The sequence below is a fragment of the Pteronotus mesoamericanus genome, unplaced genomic scaffold (assembly GCF_021234165.1).
Source record: "Pteronotus mesoamericanus isolate MK-2021 breed Mesoamerican mustached bat unplaced genomic scaffold, CSHL_Meso_final contig_73, whole genome shotgun sequence".
In the NCBI taxonomy this organism is placed as follows: Eukaryota; Metazoa; Chordata; class Mammalia; order Chiroptera; family Mormoopidae; genus Pteronotus; species Pteronotus mesoamericanus.
Window position 1 is genome coordinate 11,826,737 of NW_026555245.1, and position 23,904 is coordinate 11,850,640.

Sequence of the window (23,904 nt, forward strand, 5' to 3'; positions counted from 1 at the left end):
TTTTCTATTTCCTGTTACTAGAACGTAGCCAGAGACTTTATCTGTGTTCATTACTGTTATTTATCTTGAACATAGACCAGTGTCTGGTACATAGTAGATATTCAATAAATATGTATTGAATCAATGCAAACAAGATCTCCTAGCCCCTTAAGTGATAAAGCCACAATTGAGACTTAGCTCTATCTGACTTAGATGCCCATACTCTTTAACATATTTCACATTATTTGTTTATGAAGCTTCCTTAAGTTTTTGTTTACAACTCTATTATATAACTTAGCAAACTGTATCGTGGTTCTAGTTTACATGTCTCGCTGTCCCACTATTTTTGTATTTACTTTTCTCTAGGGTGGGAGACACATTCACATCTGTCATGACAAGCATTACCTAGAGTGGGAGTTGAGTACTTTTATTATTATTATTATTATTATTATTATTAAACGAACTCTGAAGGGAAGAGGCTTTTCTGCTGATCCTGCTTTTTACCAGGCACCCCCCAAAGGAAGGGATTTTTGTTCCTTTTTTAGCCAGCAACAAGAAGCCAGAGAGATCTATGAAATTGGGCTCATTATACTGCTTACTCTACTAGGCATAAAGCAGTTATCACCACGAGACTGAAGTTCTCCACTTTAATTTAGATTTTATGAAATGGCAAAACTGTTGCAAAGGGTTTCTCTGGAGCCTTGTAATTTAGGACTTGAGCACATAATGGAGAGCCGGTTAAGCTTGCAGGAGGTGATCCCAGCACACAGCCCTTCTGTAACCAAGCAGATCCCTTGGTGTCACGCTCTCCACCCACTCCTTTGTTTCTGGTATATACCTCTTAATGTGTTTCCATCATTTTGTTGTCATTTTAGGTCAGTGAAGTAGTCTGCTAATAACTTGATATTAATAATGTCTTTATATGGGTACTGCATCTTGGTAGGGAGCTCAGAGAATTGTGCTTCTGGGATGTCATGAAGTGTGATGGGCAGCTGAGTGCCTTCTGCAACCCAGAGGTATAATTGGTTCAGAGGAAATAGATCTTTGAGGCTAATATTACCTGTCTTTCTTCAATTCCCTATATAAATATGTTTGGAGATATTGCATTGATGATTGGAAGCTGTCAGGATACCATGCACAATAATGTGGTTAAAGAATATTAGGCAATCTTTTTCGAATACTGAGAAGCCATTCTGATTAACCTGTTCAATAATAACTCTGAAGGCAATATATTCAGAAGCATGTATTTATCTCCAGCCAAGTAATTAAAATGCCAATCTTCTCTATAATTTCAGAAATCTCAGCATCCTTAAAAAGCCCTCAAGAGCCTCACCATCATTATTCAGGTAGGATGCATGTACACATAGACATGTCAACTGAGCTAAACATCTGTGATTCTGCATTTGTAAGCAGAAACATTGATGAATTTATAAGTATCAATATGGCTTCCAACTTGAAAACTTGTTAGTTCTGATGAGAAGAACATTTAGACTTCTTACCTTGCCATTGACTTGGGAAAACAAGATTTAAGAGAATTTAGATTAAAAAAAAATGTATTGGTAAGCTCATATTGTGAAGGGGAAAGATGACCTTGAGATTGACTAATTCCTTATGAGCTCAAAGCCAGCCCAAAGGTAGAGATCTCCAAATTTTGGATTACGGAAGAGACAGGCCTGAGACTAGTTATTTAAGGGAGGGTTTTGTACACTCACTGGGCCCTAGTGAATGTAATTACTAATGAATGCCAACCCCACAGAGTAAGCTCAACAAAGACACCTTACAAGGGTGTTATTAAACAAGGTGTCAAAGGGTCTTGACTCTTAAGCACATAGCTTCACAGTGCTTCAGTTGTCCTTCTTTCAAAGTGGAAATCATTGTACTTGCCCTTCTTGAGGAACAGTGTGCCAGGGGGCTAGTTGAGAATTAAGAGGGAAATGCTGAAATGCAAAGCAATGTTAACAACCAATGGGACTCATGCCATTGAGTGGTCTTTTGGGCATCATTGCTTACAGCATTGGATGGGATAATACACGGGCAAGCTTTTTACACAATCTAAAGCTCAGTACATGAATACGTGTTTAATGGCGGGATAATTGTCATTATTATTATATCAAAGAACTTATATTTGGGGTCCAGTAATAGACTGCCTCATCCTGAATTGTCCTCTGTAGTAAACAGTGTCTTAGTGGATTCCAGACTCCCCATTCCAGGCTCTTAAAACTGGATCTTTCAGCTCAGTTGTAATCCATTACTCTGACTCCAGCTGTCAATTTAAGAAACTCTGTGGTGAGGAACACCATAACTCATATGGATTCTGATCCGTTGGGATACGGCTCTTAGCAGGAAAATGCAGGTCACTTGTTTCTAATTGAAACTGCTCTTCAGCTCTCTCTGGGAAAAGAAGGTGAACTGTGCAAAGTCAACAGTAGATGTCCCCACAGTCCACTGTGCCTTAGATTTCCCCTGGAAAAGGAAAACCAGGGAATGAAGACCACAGATTAAAATGCCATTTAAGGAAAGTTCCATATATGTATGAACTAGTATGTGATTTGGTATCAGGAGGGTGGAAGTGATAGCCCGACCTCAGACCATGTCGTATAATCTCATATAATCTGTTCCTAAAATGAGGATATCATGTTTAAGGCAGAGTTTAGTACTGTATTATAGATAATATTTTTGATAAAAGTAAAAATTAGGAGTCTTTGAAATAAAATATTTTAGTGTATATATATAGATGTAATATATATATACATCTATCTATCTATATATAGATAGATAGATGTGGGGACGCTTGCTGTGGATCCAACTCACCGATGCACACTTAAAACGGTAATTTGTTTTTGTTTGCAGCCATTGAAAGGAACAATTTAATGAGGCTTTCTCAGACTATACCATTTACACCAATCCAACTGTTTGGTGAGTGCCATTTCTATCTTTTGGAGGCTGTGCCGAGGGCGGAGGCATAATGTATCAGTAAATCAAAGGGGAAACCACTTTGCATCACTTTAGTTGAAAATTTTGTTTCACCGATGGGTGCAGTTTAGTGAGATTAATTTCCTAAAACAGAAACTCTTGTTAGCTGCCCAGCTGGCTTCTAGGGTCAAAATCTCATACTATGAGGATGGGACCAATAATGGGCAGCAGTTGGGGAAAAAGCAATAATGTTGCACCTGGCATTCACTGATTTAAGGCTGGAAGTAAGTAGGAAAGAAAAGAACGAATCCACCATGTGCAAATGCAAATACAGAAGAAAGTGATAAATGTCAATACAGTGAAAGCTAACAGGCGTCTGAAGAGAAATGCTTTGTATATTGTTTTTTTATTTATTTTGTGTAGACTAATTGCTCTTAGCTCAGAGAGCAAGTGTTATTTTTAAAGGCTGTAGTAGTAAAGAAAAACAGGCTCGTGTTAGCCAAGGCTATCAAAGTTTCTCTGTCTGGCTAATTGACCATACGACAAGGGTCCACACGCTGTCCTAGATCTTGATTATCCTCACACTTTTCACATGGGACAGATCAGGGGGCTTCGGATTCTTGACCCAGGTGCCTTCTCTTCTACTTGGCTCCATGGCTGGTTTTGCAACTCAGTAACTCTGTTGTAAATCCTGTAGGTATTTAGAACCCAAGGAGATATTCAGTGGCATTTATCTTGGCACCAAGAATAAGCACTTGAAAATATGTTACCAAGCCTTTATTAGACATGTTTTTTAGTAAGTAGTTCAGTGCAGGAGTGAGCAAATAGATTCCTTTATTGGTAAACTAGTACAGTCCTCTGAAGCAGAGGGGAAAGGAGAAAAATGTAACAGTCTGGGCAGAAGCTGTGTATAGGATATGTTACTTCTGTTACAAAGCATTATACACTGTAATTAGGTGGGATCTAGACTGCCTAAGAACTCTTCTCTGTTCAGCAGCCTAAATGTGGAAACTGTATAGCATGTAAAAGGTATTTTGTGTCTAAAATTTTTTAAGTGGGATTGAGTTTGTATCTGAGGTATTCGTTCACATTATACAGGTTAACATAGTCAATCTTTACAACCCCTTTAGAGGTGAGTGTTACTTTCACTCCTATTTTACTGATAAAGAAAGTAAGGCTTTATCCATGAGTCCTTGCTATATTTAATAAACAGGAAGTTTATTTGACATAAGCTGTGTGGAGCTAAAAATCTGCAAATGTGTCCTACTGCTAATAGCTAATGAGTACATAGGTATATGCACATTTAATCACGTTTTTGATTGTGGATAAATAATAAAAGATAGAAACTAAAACAACAAAAAAAAAGAAAGTAAGGCTTTAAATAACTTGTGTTACAGCACAAAGGAAGGAGAGGGAGTCTCTGGGGTATGACCTTGATCCTGTCTAACTCAACTGGATTAGACCATACATCCTCAACAGGGGTGATATCACCCCCAGGGGAGCAAAAACACCCTTTTCTTTTTATGCATAAAGCACAGATATCTATCTATCTATAACACATAAACAGATATTCTATATTTCTTTGGTATAAAAATGTGATGGTAGGGGCATTTACAAAAAAAGTCTAATAATGCTCAAAAGGGGGATAATAAGGAAAAACACTGGGTTAAACTCTCTCTTTAGAAGTATTTGTCTTTAACTACATTGATTTTGTTTACATATCCTTACTACTTTGATTGTTTTTGTCCAGCTATAGTCTGCAATAAGAACAACTTAATTCTTGATGCTTTGTCCCTTCTCCTCCTTCTCCCTCTTTACTAGACAATAAATAATATAAAAACATGGCCAGATCCATGCCTTTATTTTCTGCTAATTCCTGGGTAGGTAAAATTCGAATTCTCCTCTGACCACTTGGGAAACTGAACTGATTCTGACTTGCTGCTGTTTAGGATGTCCTTCCCGTCACAGATGGGATCTCACTGAACTCCTCACCCATGCTTTCCCTTGCAGCAGGAGAAGAAGTAGCTGTCTACAGGCTGGAGGAGAGTTCCCCTTTGAATCTTGATAAAAGCATGTCTTCTTGGTCCCAGCGCGGGAGAGCCGCGATAATCCAGGTGTTGTCCCGAGAAGAGATGGACGGCGGCCTCCGCAAAGCCATGAGAGTCATCAGCACCTGGTCTGAGGATGACGTCCTCAAGCCGGGGCAGGTTTTCATTGTGAAGTCCTTTCTTCCTGAGGTTGTTCAGGCATGGCACAAAATCTTCCAGGAGAGCACTGTGCTTCATCTTTGCCTCAGGGTAAGTCAGGACCCAGAGCCCAGAGGGCCTGGTCAAAGAAAGGAGATCTGGCTACGCCTTGAGTGAAGGCTATTATCTTCAACCCAAAGGACAGCCTATTCTTTTTTTGGAGGTGGTGGTATTTTGTTATTTTTGTTTTGTAGAGTTTTGTTTTTGGAATGGGGAGTGGCGGGAGCTGAATAAGGCTGTACTTGGGAGGCCTCTAGTAATTCTGCGATCATTAATTGATAGGTATGTGGTCATTAACCATTTTTTAAATCAATGCTCCCTATTTTATAGGAAATTCAACAACAAAGAGCTGCTCAAAAACTAATCTATACCTTCAACCAACTGAAACCACAAACCATACCCTATTCACCAAGGTGAGGAAATAGTGGCAACTTGGCTCTAAGTTTTAAGTAGAAATTTCTACCAATCCTTTTCAACCCTCTTGCTCATGAGAAATATGAGACCCACGGGGTAGTTCCCCAAGATTTTATTTTTGGGTTCTTCTTTCCATAGCTCTGGGGACTGGTGAAAAGAGAACCAGAGACCCTAGAGATACATGAATCACTGAACTAACGTGAGTGGAAAGGAGAAGCCCTTGCAGGGGCCATGGCTGACCTCTCCATGTGCGAAAGGCGGGTCTTGGATGTAGTCGCTAATGTCCAGGAACATGATGGCAGAAAGACTTTTCTATTGTAAGGACAGTTTCTTCCCCTAATATCTTACGGACATCAGGAACTTTTTAAGAATGAGCTCTTTTTTTTTTTTTTTTTTTTTTTTTTTTTTTAAATCCTCACTTGAGGACATGCTTATTGATTTTAGAGAGAGAAGAAGGTAGGGGCGGGGGAGAGAGAGAGAGAGAAAGACAGACATTTATGTGAGAGAGAAACATCGGTCAGTTTCCTCTCATACATGCCCTGACTGGGGATTGGACCCACAACCAACCTAGGTATGTGCCCCAACTGGAGATTGAACCCACAACCTTTTGGTGTTTGATACGATGTGCCCACTAATTGAGCCACACAGCCAGGGTAAGAATGAACTCTTATTATGTTCACTTGAGTGTCTGTGTATACTTGCATTCATTTAGTGAGACAGATCATAATTAGGTGCTGAGGACTTATGCTAAAGTTTTATTGTTTTATTTGTAAGGAATGTTATAGCACATGGCAAGAAAAGTAGAGTTTGGTACTCATAAGGGAGCTGGAAAATTTCCTCAAAGAGAGGGGAAGGGGGTAAACATGGGGAAACTCCTCAATCTTTGCATTCCATAGAAAGGCAAGGGTGTGGGTGCTGAGGCTGCATCAGACCAGAGTTAGGTCATCTCCCCTGCTGCTGGCTGTTCCGTAATGTAAGTCCCACCTTTGCTTCCTTGTGAGGAATTATGGCCTCTTCTTCCTCCTCATAGGTTCCTGGAAGTTTTCTTAATCTATTGCCATTCCGCCAACCAGTGGTTTACCATTGAGAGGTATATGACGGGGGAGTTCCGAAAGTACAACAACAATAACGGTGATGAAATCGCCCCCAGCAACACCTTGGAGGAGCTGATGTTGGCTTTCTCTCATTGGACCTATGAATATACTCGGGGAGAGCTGCTGGTTTTGGATTTGCAAGGTGATTGCTAGCCTAGGACTCAGTACAGCAAGCAGGAGGCAAAGTTCAGGAAAACACTGACCAGGGATTGCTTTCTCCATGTTGCTGTCACCTACGTTTGACCTCAGCCCTTTCTTTACTCAAAGCCATGGCTGAGGTCTTTCAGTGGGGACATTCAGTGGCATTTCTTTTTTTTTTTTTAATGAAAACTAAAAAATGGTGTTTGTTTTCTGAATTTATTTATTATATGTGAAACTGTCCTAAGAGGGAATAACTAGACAGGTATCCCAGGAGATCTTCCAAGAACCAGGATGGGTAATGTATAGAGTTGGTCTATGTAGTTTTGAAGGGAGGTGGGGCCGTTTATTTCAGACATTGTACAGTTATGATCATAAGCACCTACTATGTTGTTCCCCAGTGAGATCAAGGGAAAAATATAGGCATATGATTAGTTGCCTAAAATTTAAAGACATCTAAAACTTTGATCTAAACGGAGATTGACTTTTGCACCAAATTTTCCAGTTTTATGGCTTCATCTTGGACTTACGTTCACAATAACACTTAGACATGCATTTATACACACAGGAAAGCTTAGTTTCTCATCATTTTTCATGATTTTGAGCTCATTTCTCTAGCAGTTTGTAATTTAGCTGGCTCCTTTTTGCTGTGTGCCTTTATATGACAGTTCATGAAAGTACAAGCTCAGTCTGAGAAGATGCAGTGCACTCTTATTTAATGGAAGCCTTTGATCAGTGCATCTCCCCACTATCAACACCTCACACGTGATTTATAATCCTGCAGCACGAAACTGAGTATCTCTAGCAGGCTTTCCTTGCAGGGACAGAACGAAATATGTATTAAGGTCAAAGTTTAGTCCCTGGGCTCACTGACTGGGGCTTTGGTTTTATTTAAGGGATTTAGCCAAGGAACTTTCATAGAAGTTATCTCATTTAATTCCAGAAACAGCACCTCAAGGTAGGTATTATGGGGAATTTAGGCCCAGAAAGTTTAAATAACTTGCCCAAGGTTGCACAGCTACTTAATGGGGGAGCCAGGATGCAGACTTAAGCTGGTTTGACCAGCTACTCTTTCCTTTTCCCTGTATTATTTTTGATTGCTTCGTGAGTTTCATTCCCATAGGACATAACTATGCTATGGTTCATTTAAACAGAGTGAACCTTTTTCTTGTTTTCTCTGACTTTCCTACCTGTTCAGTCCTGGGATTATGTGCTGAAAGCCAGGCTTACAGACCAGGGACAGTTGAGATAGGCAATCCTGGGGCATTGTGAGCAATGTCTGGTAAGATGGCAAAGCCGTTTTGATTAAAATTTGTGCCACATGCTTAAGGATGTGTATATACATTTAAAACTACACATAAGTTCTTCTGCCCTTTCAGATCTGTGCTCTTCACAGGTTATATATTTAACCCTCAAACACAATATTGTAGGAGGCAATATAAACAAAGTTACAACAGTTAAGATGATTCATGTTCTAAACCAGCAAGTCCATGATCCATGTAAACTCAGCATGCTGATGCCCAAGGCATCTGCTTTTGTAGCTCATGTTGGGCAGAGGCTGATTGTTTTCATCTGTACTTGAGTGTCTGTGCTTTGAGTTTTGGGTGGGGTTGTTTAAAAAGCAAAAAGCAGAATCAAAAAAAACAACCAAAGAAAAACTTTAAGGAATTAATGATGACTCTTCAGTGTGTTTTGTATTCCACTTGAATAGGTTTTTGTTTAATGATGTTTATGTTTGGGGGATTCTTATGTCTCTTAGTAATCCAAAGTGACATTAAACAGAACAAATGCTGCGTTGGTAGTCTGAGGGGAAAAAGGGAATTAACTTTATTCTTTTACTGAGCAATTATGTAAATTGCAGAAATAAGCCACTCCAAATAAACTATGTCAAAACACTGACCTTCAAAGAAGGGAAGAGTGGACCTCATTGATTGAGTATGAAGAAATTGAGATACTGTTGGAGAGTTTGGCCAGTTGGTTGGGCCTGAATTTAGGGGAGAACACAAATCCTGTAACAGTAATTATAAGCAGTTACATTACTAGTGCTACTAGCTAACATTTACTAACACAAATCCTATAACAGTAATTATAAGCAGTTATTTTACTAGTACTACTAGCTAACATTTGTTTTGTTCTAGACACTGGCTAAAAGCTGACACATTATCATATTTAATCCAAACCAGGTTGGAAAGGAAAAATGGGAAGAACATAATGTTCTCTTAAAATATCTTAATGATTTTAGGTTCAGTTTTGTTGATTAGTATGTCCAGTCTTTGGAGAGATGATGAGTATCATCTGTGTGGCAGGGAATGGAGGCTGAGAGGCCCCACAGCGGCCATTGGGAGGAAGAGCTCAGGAGCTGCCGCAGTGCTAACACCTGACTCCTGGCTTTCCCGTGAATTAGCTGCTTGATGAGAGGGTGACTGCTCGGGGCCTCTCTTCCTTCATTTGTAATTGAGGAAAATAACAGGCACTTAATTCATAGGACTGTTAAGGAGCTGAAATGAGACAAGTTTCTGACACATAGTGAGCCCTCAGTAAATGTCATTGTTATTAGCAGTAATCTCCATGTGGCTCTTTCAAAGGGAAGTTGATCTTCAGTTGTGAGTAGTCAGTTCTTAGCTGCGTGGTGCTGGTGGTGTTGCAGAGACCCTGGCGTCAGTCTCTGTAGAGTGAAGCCCTGGTCAGCTTGCTGTGGCTTCCCATTGCTTTGAGGGAAAGAGGGAATGAGGAACACTTTGGCAGTTTAGTTTTTTCTTCTCTCTACTTCCTTCCAAGGGATTGCCAGTCACCAACCCAGCAGCAGCCACACCAGGCCAGGAAGCTGCATTCTAAGGAAAGTCTTGATCAATTTCCAGTCCTATCTTTGTACCATAGTTTTCTGTTTTCTTTCCATTTAAAAATCATACTCGTGAGGGCCTGGCTCATCATCATTACACTTGAAATCCAACTTTATTTCCCTGCAATGGGAGTTAAAAACAATTGCCTTTCAAATTACAGTGGTCTGGAGTATTTTTTTAAAAAGCTGATTATACTTTCCAAAGAACTTTTGGAGATATTAAAATTTTTTTTTTTTTTTTATTCAACAAAGCAGTTTCTGGACTAAGTCAACATTAGCAGCAACATCACCATCATGAAATTCTGCTGCTATAAAGAAAGTAACTTCTTTCTACAGATGTAGAGATTCACTGATGTATTGCAAGGTGGTTGGGGTCGGAATGTTAAGTTTCTGGTTTCTCATAAGGGCTTGCTGCAGATTACCTAAAGAGATATTGTGATTTTTAAATGTGAACATGTCTTATTTTCTCACAAGTTTTCAAATATCTAGCAGACTGTGTGGGTAGGATGAGCACAGATGTTAAAATCTGCCTTTTGGGCCATTCCTGTGTAGTTGGCAGAGGCAGGGAGTCGTGGCGGTGCAGGGAGTGTAGCACGATCGAGTCTCTGGGCTGCTCCCGATCACACATCACAACACCCTTTCTGCCATTTCAGGGCCCCCAAAATATATTTCATAGTTAAACTTTGAACTGTCAGATTTGGTTTAGGGATATAGTTTTGTGGATATCAAACCCTCATTCTTATAGGAGAATTTATTCATCAGAAACACAGCACTTTAGAGAAATGAGATTATCAGAACATGACAGTGGTAAAAAAATTGAATTTTACTTTCCAAGAGGTCTTTATGGAATGAAGATAATAAAAATAGCAGTTGACATTTTTTTAGCACCTTCTGGGTTAGACACTTTTCTAAGCGGTTTGTATACAATAGTTCATTTAGTCTTCTCAGTAACCCTATAAAATAAGGCTCATTATTGTTCGCACTTTCGGATGACAAAATTGAGATTCAGAGAGATTAAGGACGGTGGCAGGTCACATGACTCGAAAGTGTGGGGGCTGTGAGTGGGACCCAGATCCTCTGCCTTTCTGCCTGTGTAACAAGCAACAACATTTAAAGTAAACAGGATCTGATGTGATTTTGATAGACTATTTTTTCCTTATAAAGCTTCCTTCCTCCCAATCAATATGACTTCTTTAAGCGTTGTGAGTATTCCCAGCTTAAATTTATAGTTTACTCAGATATCAGCCTAAGGCTTTCATCTGCACTGGAATTTTCAGGCTTAAAGTTTGGTCTGAGCTTTAACATGTAAAGGATTTTGTAGCCTTTAATCTCTCTGCTGATGGTACTTGGGATATCGGTCTGTTTTCTTTCTGTTTTATTTACTACACAGTTCAAAAAGCAGGGTCCTTCTAGTCTGCACCTTCTTATATCTATAATAAGAAAAGTATAAAGAGCCCAGCCTTTTCAATGGCTTTTTCTTTAAAAAGGATAAATGATGAGCAAAGTACATTTTACACATTTGCACTTAAGCCTGTGTTTCAGCTTTACTTTCTCTTTTTCCTGATCACAATCAGTGTACAAAGAGATTCTGTGCCAGGGGTTCTAAAACGTCTCTGTATAAAATTCAGAGGGTCCGTGAACTCTGATGAAAAACAAATTGCACCTTCATTTTCACTAACCAACCGATAGCTGAAATTCATCATTTCCTTCAATTATAATGGAGACCATAAACCACAGTGGTATTAGCAGTACCCGTGACTGTTTGCAATTACAGGTATTAACATGGCACATGTGTTGGCAGATGTCTCAAAATACTGTTCATATTTATTGTTGGATAGTGTGACAGTTATTAGATATGCTAGATTCTGTTACTTCAACACATTAATAAAGAAGCACAAGTATTGCAATACCCCAATTAAAAAATATTTTGGTAATGGTACTCCAGTATCATTGGTTTCCTATGTAATCCTGTGTACTTAAATGATGCATTTTGAAACATTATTCTGAGAAAGGGGTCCCCTAGCTTCATCAGAATAACAAAGAGGGGCGTGACACAAAATAGGTTGACACCTGTTTAAGTAGGTTATTTTCCTAAGGAAGACAGTTTTTTAGGGGAAAGTTCTATAAATTCTAAGGAATATGCTTTCTTGTGAAAGGTTTAGCATATAGTGAAATATACAGAGCATACAAAATATTTTTTTAAAATAGTCGTTAGAAAACAAGTGTTTTTTTATTTTTATTTTTATTTCTTTTAACCAAATAGAAATACATAATATTGAGAATTTTATATCATTTTAGAATAATTTCCCCACAAAGTTGGCCTCTTCCAAAGAGAACTAGTGCTGACTAGGGTATGGCTTCAGAAATCATTGGGTTGTGCCGAAGTGGTGCATTCACCTGTATGATCAGCTTGTCCCTGAAACATTACCGTGTTGGAAATCGGTCTCCTCACCACTTGCATTTTATAACAGAGATTCAGTTTGGGTGTTTGGATAAATGTTAGCTTTAAATTATCCTTTTATGCACTGGAGTCATTTTTTAAAAGGCAAATTTTATTGAAGACTAACATACTGTATTCAGGAACGTGCACATAGCATTATGCCTACATCCCGAAGGATTTTAGCAACTGAACGCATGTGTAACCAGCACCCAAATCAAGAATTAGGGAGCGTTTGTGTCCCACTGCTTTGAAATGGGGGCGGGGGTGGGTGGGTGTGGGTGTGGGTGTGTGTGTGTGTGTGTGTGGGTGTGTGTGTGTGTGTGTCTGTCTGTCTGCCTGTCTGTCTGTCTGTCTTTGATGCAACAGAGGCTGTGCCTGCGGAACCGCACAGCCCCTTGCGCCTTGCCGAGCACCGGTGGACTCCACTTAGGGAGACCACGCGCTGCTGGGAGGGACGCGGGCTTCCGCTCAGCTGGAATCCCGTCATCACCACTCTGGACTGGGTAGCCTCTGACAAATTGCGTAGTCTCTTTGAACATCAGCATACTCACTGGTAAAGTGCAAATATGAGAATGCTATCACTGTCTTTACGATTGCTAAGAAGTGGAGAAAATAAAATTAGGATGTCTAGTACATACGAGTAGTAAATGAATGACGGATGCCACTATCAGTAATTGTGAACACACAACTGAAACATTCACTTGTGGCCGAAAAGTTTATTATAGCATAAGAGGAGCCTATGGGAGACTGCATTAACTAAGATTTTTGAACATGTCTAGATAACTTTTATAGTACAGTTAATTCACATGATGTTTAATTTATTGCAGGGTAGATAATACAGGTTTAAAGAATGAAGTTAAAATTTTATTATTATTTTCTTGAAATCTGAGAAAGTAAATCCTGTTTGCTAAATGAATTTTCTTTCTTCTTTGGAGGTGTTGGAGAAAATTTGACAGATCCATCTGTTATAAAACCTGAAGACAAACAGTAAGTTAATTTATGATGCTATCTTTTAGAAAATTGCACTTAACACATTGTATGTGGTTTCTTAAAAATAATTTTTAAACATTTATATTTCTTGCCTAGATCCTAGAAAGGTTTTGAGGGAGGTTTTATTTCTATATCTTTATCTATATTATATATATCCAACTACAATAAAATAAAATAAAACTTAACATACAATAAGATTTTAAGGAAAGCACAGATTGGGAAATGGGGGCAAAAAAAGAAAACCAACACGAAATAACATAAGATTCACTCTGGAGTAAAGTTAGTGCACGTGAATGGAAATTATAAAGACCAGTGCAGTAGCCAGAACTTTGTTGCAAATTTGACTCTGAGTTTTCTATGACTCAGACAAAAGAGAAATATGGGTTAACGCAGCCTCTGTGGGCTTTGACATGCGAACAGTTAATGTCATAGGAGAAGCAGTTTCTTGTCCACATAAAGGAGTCATTGCATCTCATCGTGGGCACCATCTTCCATCACATACTTACAAAATGAAGGCTGAGGATATAATATACACTGCTCAGGAATTGCAAATCTGTGAGAGGCCACAGCAGTGGGGCTTAAGCCTAGAGCGTCAGATTGTCTTTTAAATAAAGACTGAAGTTTAAACTATGTGGAGGGATGAGCCATTTGCCTGTCCTCTGAATTCCCATGGCATTTTATCCCATAAAAAGACTTTTGGGAAGACATGGCAGTAGGGGACCTGAGGCTGTATTCCTCTGTGAAAGGTAGAGTAGAAAGAGAGAAGTGATGGTGTTGATTAAGGACTGATCAGTATGGCAGGCGACAGTGGTTCTCAAACATGAACTTTCATCATCATCACCAGAAGAGCTTGTTAAAACACAGATTGCTGCCTCCGGCCTCCCCGCCCCATTTTCTGATTCAGTGGGTTTGGGGTCAGGCCAAAAACTGTAACAAACTCCCAGAGGATTCTGATGCCGCTGCTGACCCAGAGACCACACTTGAGAACTGCTAGCATACAACGATTTTATTTCTTAGTTGTTCCAAGTGTCTGTACTTGACTCTGGGTTGTAAAATACATTTATAAAATTATATATAAAATCTGAAAATTTTACTTTCTCTCCCATAGGACGCATAGGGTAAATATTTACTGCTTTAATGCTCTGTTCTTTTATGGAATGATCTAATTTAAATATGGCCTCATCGATGGGCTTCTATGAGAAGAGGCCCATCTGAAAGTCGTAGCTATTTCTGTGTCCTAGGTGACAGCTGGAGAAGGTAAAGGTGAACCTTACCACTTCTATGCATATGATTCCTATGGTATTTAGCCATACAGTTCACGTTGTGACTATTAGGTTACAGATAAAGGCTTTGTTATTTTTCACATTAGCAGAGCTAAAAGTGTTTTTAGCTAAGAATATTATTTCTTCCCAATAATTTGTAATAGGAATCTGGAACTATAAGTACTTTATAATTTTGCAGGGAAAGTTTTGCATATATAATGAAACAAGTTTATGTATACCCTATCATTTATTAAATTTTCACCTTTGCATATGTCATTTAATATGACCTGAATATATCCATCTTTTAGAATCTAAGATTATATTATCCCACTTGACAGTTGAGTATTTAATTGCATTCTATAGGCCAGTGGGTCTCAATTTCTATTAAGGTCACCTCGGAAAATTTAAAAGAAAAAGCTGCTCAGCATTGGCATCAAATCAGACTCTCTGAGGCTAGGGCCCTGATGTCTGTATTTTTTAATATTGCTCATGTCAAAAAGGAAGAAGGACTCATGGACATGGACAACAGTGTGGTGATTGCAGGGGCGGGGGGTAGTGTAAGGGGGATAAATGGAAATGGGAAAAAAATGCAATAAAAAAAAAGTTGCTCATGTGATTCTAATGGACACCTAGGGCTGGGAACCTCTGTCTCATGACAGCCTTGATTTTTTATGACTTGAGGGTAGAAACTGTGGAAAACAGTAGGATGGCATCATTGCAGCATGCCTCGTTTTGTGGGGTCACCTAATTTTGGGTGCAGCTGGTTTTCATGGTAAAGATAACTGGAAGTACTGTTTTCTTGCAACAGTGGTGGATTACATCGAATTAGTTTGACGAGGCTCGCCTTTCAGATGCCTCCTGTATGTTAATAAACCTTTGCTACACAAAGCACAGGCCGTGGACCAATAACATCGGCATCATCTTGGAGACTGCGAGAAATGCAGAATCTCAGAGTCCCCCTGAATCTGAATGTATCTCTTGGCTCTGAATCTAAATTTTCACAAGATCTTAAACTGCTTTGCTGTATCTTAGAGTTTGAGAAGCACCGATTCAAGCAAGTGCTTTTGCATGTTGTTTATTTTACACTTAACAACAACTTCGGAGATAAGCGTCTTTAGTCCCAGTCCACAAATGAGAAAACTGAAGCTGGTAAATCGCCGACTAGGAGGAGTGTCCACGAAACAGAATGGTCCTCTACCAAAAGAGAAGGTGTTTTTGTGGCTCAAATCCTGACATTGTCTCTGATGCCTGCTGTTTTTTTAACTGTCCCCAACCTTTTGCTCATGAAGACAAAGTCATCAGGCCTTCCCCCCATCAAATACTCTTTGGCCACTTGACTCGGTTCCTCAGACCAGCAGCCTCAGTGGAGGCTACCTCAGTTATTGGTAGTTTTGGATTGTGTCTTTTCACTTACTGCATAGATGGTTAGGGGCATTTGACAAGTCTGAAATGATGAGATATTCTTTTGTAAACCTGTGTATATGTGGCACTAATTAGTGTTTCCTCACATGTGGAACCAAGCTGCCATCCGCTTTCCCTGGGCTGTGAAAAATCTGGAAAAAAATTGTATTTATTTTTTTATTTTAATTCTCACCCAAGGATATGTTCAGTGATCCCAGGGAGAGAGGAAGGGGGAGAGGGGAGCAGGGAAGGAGGGAGGGAAATGGGGTGGGAAGGCGGGGAGAGAGAGAGAGAGAGAAAGAAAGAAACATTAATTGGTTGCCTCTTGTACACACAGCCTGGACTGGGGATGGAACCCGCAACCCTTTGTTTGCTCAGGATGACACTCCAACCAACTGAGCTGCCAGCTGGGGTGTATTTATTTATTTTTAAAACTTTGTTTTCTGAGATTGCAAGGCTGTAACCCCGCAGTAGGGAATGAATGTCCCTACATCCCTCCTTCCCCCACCCTCCCCCACACGGAGCAAACCGCTAATAGATACACTTCATGGTAATTTTGATTCTTTTGTCTTAACTTTCATAAAGCTCACAGAGGGAAATGATTTGGCTTATAGTTTTTATCTGAGTATCAGTGTTATATCTCTAAGTTGAGGTTTCATGTTTTACTGGGAGGAAAGAAGTAGTAGGTATAGAATGCACGAGAGTGAAATATTCCAACGGAGTCCGGCTGGAGAGATGATCAAGGATTTCTTCCTTTTAATGACTGAAAAAAACACCATCATTTTTCACTTTTTTGGCATCATACAGTTCTGGTACTAAATATCAAGTGATTCTCCTTTTTTTGGCCACATTTGGTTTCACCTTATTTGATTTTTTTTTTTTTTTTTTTACCAGAAAGAGAAGAATAGTTAACAAGAGGCAGCTTATGCAGCCGGGTAAATACCACCAGAGCTGTACTTTGTAAGGGCAATTGAGTGGCCAGGAAAATTAATCCTGGGTGTCTGTTCACTTTGTCTTCCCAAGAGATTTCCTCCACCTACTCGCCTCAGAGCAAAGAGGCAATCTGAGATCAAACTGACATCAGCCCTCATTCTGAGCTTGGCACATCTTCAGAGCAGCTACTGTTATTCTGCCAAAAGGAAGTGGAAATTGAGATAAATGTTTCAATACTCGGATGGAAAAAAGTCCATTTTTACACTACGTCCCTTTTGAAAAACCACATTCCTTAGAAGCGAAGTTTATTGTTTCCTTTTGTGATAGTTTGCTTTTATTTTTTCTTGAGATGTGGTATTTAAGAGTGGTAATTGAGTTCAGATTTTAAAATGTGCTTTTTCCACTCTGCATGTCATTAAAATAAAATATTAGCTTTCATAAAATTTCTTTGGAAGTGTTTCTGGTGTGCTGTGTTCCGTGGTGTGTGGAGTGTCAGCATGAAGAATAATGGTTGAGCGTGATCTGATAATGGATGAACGCTGATCCTAGAATCTGCCGAGGATCTATTACAATTATAGAGTGTTCAAAATGTGCCAAGTATATACGGAATCTGTTTGTGATTTTGTCACCTGTGTTTAGCATATGTAGTTGACTTCCACAGAATCATAGCGGTCTTGTCTTTCTTACAAAGAGCCCTGAACAGCAGTTTGCAGGGGATAAAGCAGACACTGACAGGGCCATGAGTACTCATGTGAGGTTTTGTCTGGCATTCGTTTTTGAGAGCATGGTTAAATTTAGACAGGTATTTGGGTTTGCAACAATGTATCTGATGAGTCCTTTTAGAAGGTGTGTTTCAATGGCAAATTTATTTTACTTTATACCGTATTTTTTGGGTTTTCTAGTAGAACATTCGGGTTTTCTAGTAGAACATTTGAAAATGAGTGTCATTCTCTCAGCCCATGTGCATTTAAAAGGGTCTCAGTGTATTTTGGTTTTGCATGGTACATAGGAAATTCACCCTTCTATCAGATTAGCACTGAAATGAGTTTCACAGTAGGTCTTGGAGTTGGGTACAAAGATTGAAGTGCATTTGAATTTTAAATTTGCAAACCTAACATTGTTGCTTCCCCAAAGTGCTCTGTTCTTTGTTGGCTGCTTCAAGTTTGCTGGGTTACTACGGGATACTGTTCGGTATCTCAGAGAATCCTAGTCGAGCTCCTTTCTCTTAGCTGTGATCTAATTGATATTCTGATATTTCCTCTAGATCAAGAGGAATGGTGTTTGGACCAGCCAATTTAGGGGAAGATGCAATTAGAAACTTCATTGCAAAACATCACTGCAACGCCTGCTGCCGGAAGCTCAAACTCCCGGGTATGCCCCAAACAATTTTATTTTTTTCAGTAAAACTCTCATGGAACAACATCCACTGTAACCTGGGATAGAGGAGAAAATCTCAATCACATTTTTATCTCATTCGCAGTTGAGGCCTGACTTTCTGACTGCGAAGTTTTCAAGTCTCTAAAGGGATTAAAAGGACAGGGATTTACTTCAGGTTCTGCCAAAATGTGATAAAACAACATTGGATCCAATACTTGTCACAGTCTGTCCAAGGGAAAAGTCCTACAGACCTAACGGGTGAAATTGGGCTGAGGCAGGTCTCTGCCACTCCCCACTCCGAGGCCCTGTGTGGTGCCCATGCTGTTTGTATTCTATTGATTTTCACTCATCACACACTTGGGAGGGTGGGGCGTGGAGGGAAGCACAGCTGTCCATTAAGTTAGTGCTTTTTACTACAAAAACCTGCCACTTCACATGTGTATATTTTAAGTCTGATTGATAATCTAACATTTTTTTCTGAAACCAATATAGTCACCACAGAAAATATTCCTCACATAAAAGCCAGCAGCTGGAGGTCTGTGCCCACCACACTGGCAGTCTCAGCTCTGTCTCATTTTTCCCTTTTATCTCAGAAGGGACACTTTATGTCTGCCTCAGCCTGCTCACTGTTTTTCTTAGATCATCCCAAACTTACCCTTAGAATGGAATTTCACATGCTTTCAGCAGACTATCCCTTCCTGCCTTCTAATAAGTGGTCATACTCTGAATTGGAAATCATCATGGTCCATTGTAACTTGGGATGGAGTGGGTGTAAATTTACAATATAAAGGGCAATTTCTATTCTCGGTAGCTTTAGAAGTAGAAGGTTGAATAGCACTTGTGGGCAAGACATAGCAAAGGACTGGGATTTGGATCAGGCTCCTGGTTCCAGTGAGAAATAATAGCCTGTCAGACGGAGAAGGTGGTCAGGGTGTGTCCATGGAGTGGGCAGGTCAGGCGGGAGCCGCAAAGAGGGGAGAGCCCTCACTCTCTTCTTCTAACTGCCCGGGATTGCTCTCACAAACGGCACAGCAGGGCTGTGCAAAGGCATCAGTCCAGAGCATACTGGCTGAGCCGCCCACCGCATCTTCCCTGGTCAGGGGGAACCCAGGGAGGATCTGGGGCTGGACCGAGGGGCTTCAGCAGCTCCAGGGAAGGGCCCTGTTGGAGACAGGTACTGACATAGATCTGAGTCATCCCATGATTGTAGGCTGGAATCCGGTCCATTAACTCAGTGTCCTCAGGCGCTGGCCCCTTCCCAGGTCTGATTCACTGAACTCTGGACAGGGCAGCCTCTCAGTCTTGGAGCCACAGAGACTGCATCTGATCAGCCAGGAGAAAGGAAGGCTTGAGACATAGCTCACTGCTTCTAACCTTGAGCCCAGCTAGCTGTTTTGTATGATTAAGGTGGAGATCATTTTTTTTTAACCTGTGCTGGTGAGTTTTGAGTAATTCAATAGTTCCTCTATCTCTAGACCTAATCTATGGTTCCTTTCAAAACATTAGCATATTTAAGTGGAAATAAGAAACATCCTTAGTTACTCAGTCATTGGTTATCTGAATTAAAACAAAGTTTAATCTGGAAAACAGGAATAGGGGCAGTTTTTCTTTTTTGCTTGATAGTGTTCTATTTAAGTTTTCTTTCCCTCCCTCTCTCTCCCTTCCCTTCTTTCTTTCTTTCTTTTTCTCTTTCTTTCTTTCTTTCTTTCTTTCTTTCTTTCTTTCTTTCTTTCTTTCTTTCTTTCTTTCTTTCTTTCTTTCTCTCTCTTTCTTTCTTTCTTTCTTTCTTTCTCCCTTCTTTTCTTTCTTTCTTCCTTCCTTTCTTCCTTTCTTTTGTTCTTTCTTTCTCCTATCCCTTCCCTTCCCTTCCCTTCCCTTCCCTTCCTAAGAGACAGTTTAAGACAGTATATAAGAACATGGGATCCAGAACCAGTTAGTTTGAGTTCACATCCCAGTTCTGCTTTTTACTAGGATGTGAGCTGTGTTTCCTTTTCCTCATCCATACACTGGGAAAATAGCGCCAATCTTATAAAGTTGATATAAGGATTGAAGTGATATATGGATATGTTCAGTAACTATCCATTATTAATAAACTATAATTTGTATTATTTTTATGTCCAGATAATTTTAACATTAAAAATACATGGAATATATATTTAAGGTTAACACATTTGATTAATATAGCACAAAATGGTACATAAGACATTTAAAGCCAATTTTCCTCCATACATTTCTCCCCAAAGATTCCCCCAATTGATGTTTTCTTTTGATACTTTTCAAATGGAAGAAGGAGGCTTTAGGAAGCATACAATCCAATAACTGGATGAAGCTTTCATAGGCAGTACCAAACCCACATAGAGCTTTGTTGCAGAAGGCTGACTGTTGAAATCTTGAGATCACCATTTGGGCTTAACTCCTTGTCCCTGCCCATCATTAACAGTGAAATGTCCTGTTTCCAGGTTGGCTCACTTACTCTGGCCAGGTTGTGACTTATCGGGCATTGTGTATTGAATCAAGCAACCAAGACTCCCCTCTCCGGCCCCCGTGAGCACAAGCCTAAAACAACACTGGGGGTTAGAGTCCCACGTGGGCATGGGGCAGGTGGTGTGGAACATGGGTTGAGGGTTTGAGCTTCGTATAGGGACGGCGTGAGGAAGCAGTGTCCTCAGTACTTGGAAAAACTTAAATTTCAGTTTGTCAGTGTGGGCACCATGTTTTTGAGGATCCACAGAACTGTCTTAATTGTCTCTTGCAGATTTAAAAAGGAATGACTATTCCCCTGGAAGGATAAATTCCACCTCTGGACCTGAAATCAAAGTAGAGCCAGGTGACAAGCCTCCAGCAAAGGAAAGGCGTGGTAATCCCCCAGAAGACCTCACTCGATTGTAAAAAGGGGAAAAGTAAGAAGATGGCAGTCCCTGCCCTCCCTTCCATGAACTAACTGCATTGATGTAACACGGATTACGTCAGAGCTCTGTCAGAATGGCCTTACCTGCACGTCTCCCTGGGATATGCCTCCTGAGCCTCGTGCCTGCCCTTGCCTGAAGACCTCATTTGTATATGAAGAATGGGTTCTCCTGGATGCTGATCTGGGCTCAGGGTGCTCTGTATGTGCAAGTCATCCTTTCTACAGAAAGGCACTTGGAGGAGTCAGCTGGGAATGCTGCTCCTTCATACCTCATTGCTTCAGCTGGTCTCTCAGAGGCCTTGGAGCAGAATGTTGGCACTGGAGAAGCAGGGAGAGGACTTATTTATTTTCTCACTATGTGTGCACACTCTAACCCCCACTGCTGTTCACCACCTCGCCCACGTGGTGTGTTTGTGTATATATGTATATAAACAAATTACTCGATGTCCTCCTCTCTCCTTTCCAGCAGAATGGGGCTTTGAATAACAACAATAAGGGTGTATTTGCACACTCCTGCACCAACTAACCAGTAAAAAGTTAATATTCTGGTGAGACCTGGATGGGTTGGAGGTATTGTCAGTGAATCATCTGATACCTGGGCATTTCATGTTTCTGTGAAAGAAGGAAAAGGGAAAGCTAAAACAAATGCTCTTGCGTCTTTTTCTTTTTTTTTTAAAGGGAAACAAGAATATGCAGAACTAGAAATTATTAAGGAAAGTTTTCCCTTCCCTTAAGCTCAGGGGTACTCTCTTTTCTTAAGCTGTGTATATAATATCACAGGTTAACTTACTCTCTGTCAGATCCATTGGGGAAAGATGGATTTCTCATTGAAAACATGCTTTGAAAGTGTTTGCTTCGCTCCAGTGTAGAGTCTCAGTGGCCTAAGGAGTGTCATGTATATTTTAAGTATGACTGAGAACATGTAATCATTTTGGAGGCCCGAGGGAAAGGTCCCTGGAAGCTGCACCTTGCAGTACATTTTGGGGATCCGTCGTTTCCCTTCCGCACTGTCTGGGTTGCCCGCCTCAGAACAAGCATGAACATTTCATACAAGCAGGATCATCTCCTTTTCCTTTTTATAAAGTGTTCCAATCTACCAACCTCAAGCATTCTCAGTTTGAAAGAATTCACCTTTATCTTTAGCCCTTACATCAGCTGGTTTGCTTTTTAAATCAACACTCCTGCATTCTTAGGTTATACTTCAGGGGAAACATCGCCCAGGCATAGGGGGATGTAAAGCCAAGGATTTAGTTTGCCAAGGATCATGTCTGATTCTTGTGTGATTTGCACAAGGGCTAATTTTTACCCCTTTTATTTTGGTTTTAGGGATGGTGGAAGGCAGGAAATTGGGTGGTTTCTTGATTGGCAATGAGGATAAAATGTTAATACTCTTTTCAGGGCTTGACTGCTTTATCCTGTTCTCCAAGTCAACAGAGATCTATCGGTACTGAGTTCAGTGCTGTGTTCGGCTTTGGAAAGAGGCAGCTTGCCTGTCCAAGGGTCAAAGTAAAGGCATTAATTCAGTGGTCAACCATTTGTTACCTGGAATGGAACATGAAAACAAATACATTTTGATTTCTAATTTTTGTGTTGTACTTTTCTTTTCTCTCCTTTTTAAAGAAAAATCACCAGAATAACACCAAAAAAGATGAACTGCTGGGCAAAGCTCACTGTGGGATTGCTTGCATGAAAATACCGATGTGATAATGTTGATTTAAAGTGATTCATGACCACAAAAGGGTGGGGCATTCATTCATTTATTTGGTCAGTTTTATTCAACAGACAAGTTGCCTTATCTGTATCATGTGAGTGATGGGCATGCAGTAAACATAGCATTTCTTTGCCCCCAAAAGGTTTATGTCTGCTGCCTGCCTGCTTTTCTTCCTTTTTTCCTTTCCTTCTTTTCCTTCCTCTCCCTCCTCCCTTCCCCCTCCTCCTCCCTCCCTCTCTCCTAAGTTTGGATTTCTGGTTAGTGCTAAGAAATTTAACTTCTGGACAAATGTTGAATCTGAATGTGTGTCTCATACCCTGTCTGCCAGTGGGCTGTAATTTCAGACTGGGATAAGAGAATTAGGGCAAATAGGAAGATAAAAGAAGTGCTTTCAGGAACCGCCGGCGGGGGGGGGGGGGGGGAAGGGCTGCGCACTCCTTGTATGAGCACAAAGTCCATTTCTCAGATGGGACCTGAATCTGCGGACCGGAGAAGCATCCAGGGCCTCAGCGTGTTTTCGGAAGGCATCCTGTGCACAGGCTGTACGTTCCTGCAGAGACTTCTGCCCCTCGACATCTTCAAACTCTGACAGCGCTAGGGAATGGGATACAGTTTTGGGTGTTTCTTGTCCTGTTATTATTTTCTGTGGTTTTTGTAAAAGTACATGATGACTAATACTTTCCCCGAAACCATTTATTCAATGTTTAAGTTTTTTTTTCTATTTTGGTGGTGGTTGCTTTTAGTGAGCGGGGTCACTCAGGGTCTTCAAGTCCTGACATAGCTGCCCTCTCATGGCTTATTGTCTTCCCTCATCAGTCACCCGCATCCGGCACAGAACGTGGCACATACGCTTTCAACATTATTTGTGGAAATAAAATCTTCAAATGATAAATTTCATTCACTAGGTTACCAATCAGATTTGCATTTTTAATCTAGAAGGGAATGATTACCCATTCCTTAAGACTCAACACAATTCTTTTGATCTCTCTCTTTTAATTTTCCAGGAAATAGCTTTTAACCACCTACACCTTGTCTATTGAATTCTCAACCAGTTCTTGCCCTTATCATCATGGTGATAATACCGCAGTACCATCCTTCTTACTGGTGACTATTGAAATGAGATGATAACTTCCCAGAAACTGCCTAGGAATAATCACCACTTTATTACCCTTTGAAAAGAAGATTGATAGAAAAGTCATTTGGAAGATGGTTAATTGCCATGCTCTCATACGGTGTCTTTACTCACATCTCTCCAAAGC

At 40.3% G+C, this 23,904-nt stretch overlaps 1 protein-coding gene across 1 annotated transcript in view; it reads left to right on the forward strand.

Moving 5' to 3' along the window:
* Positions 1-20,958, forward strand: part of TRPM6 (transient receptor potential cation channel subfamily M member 6) — a 130,094-nt gene extending 109,136 nt beyond the window's left edge. The window contains exons 33-40 of the mRNA XM_054583304.1: positions 1,275-1,325; positions 2,830-2,895; positions 4,903-5,189; positions 5,469-5,551; positions 6,583-6,788; positions 12,999-13,050; positions 17,914-18,020; positions 20,782-20,958. Of these exons, the coding sequence (XP_054439279.1) occupies positions 1,275-1,325; positions 2,830-2,895; positions 4,903-5,189; positions 5,469-5,551; positions 6,583-6,788; positions 12,999-13,050; positions 17,914-18,020; positions 20,782-20,915 (986 nt within the window). The 3' untranslated portion in view covers positions 20,916-20,958. The remainder of the gene's footprint in view (positions 1-1,274; positions 1,326-2,829; positions 2,896-4,902; positions 5,190-5,468; positions 5,552-6,582; positions 6,789-12,998; positions 13,051-17,913; positions 18,021-20,781) is intronic.
* The last annotated feature ends 2,946 nt before the right edge of the window (positions 20,959-23,904 follow it).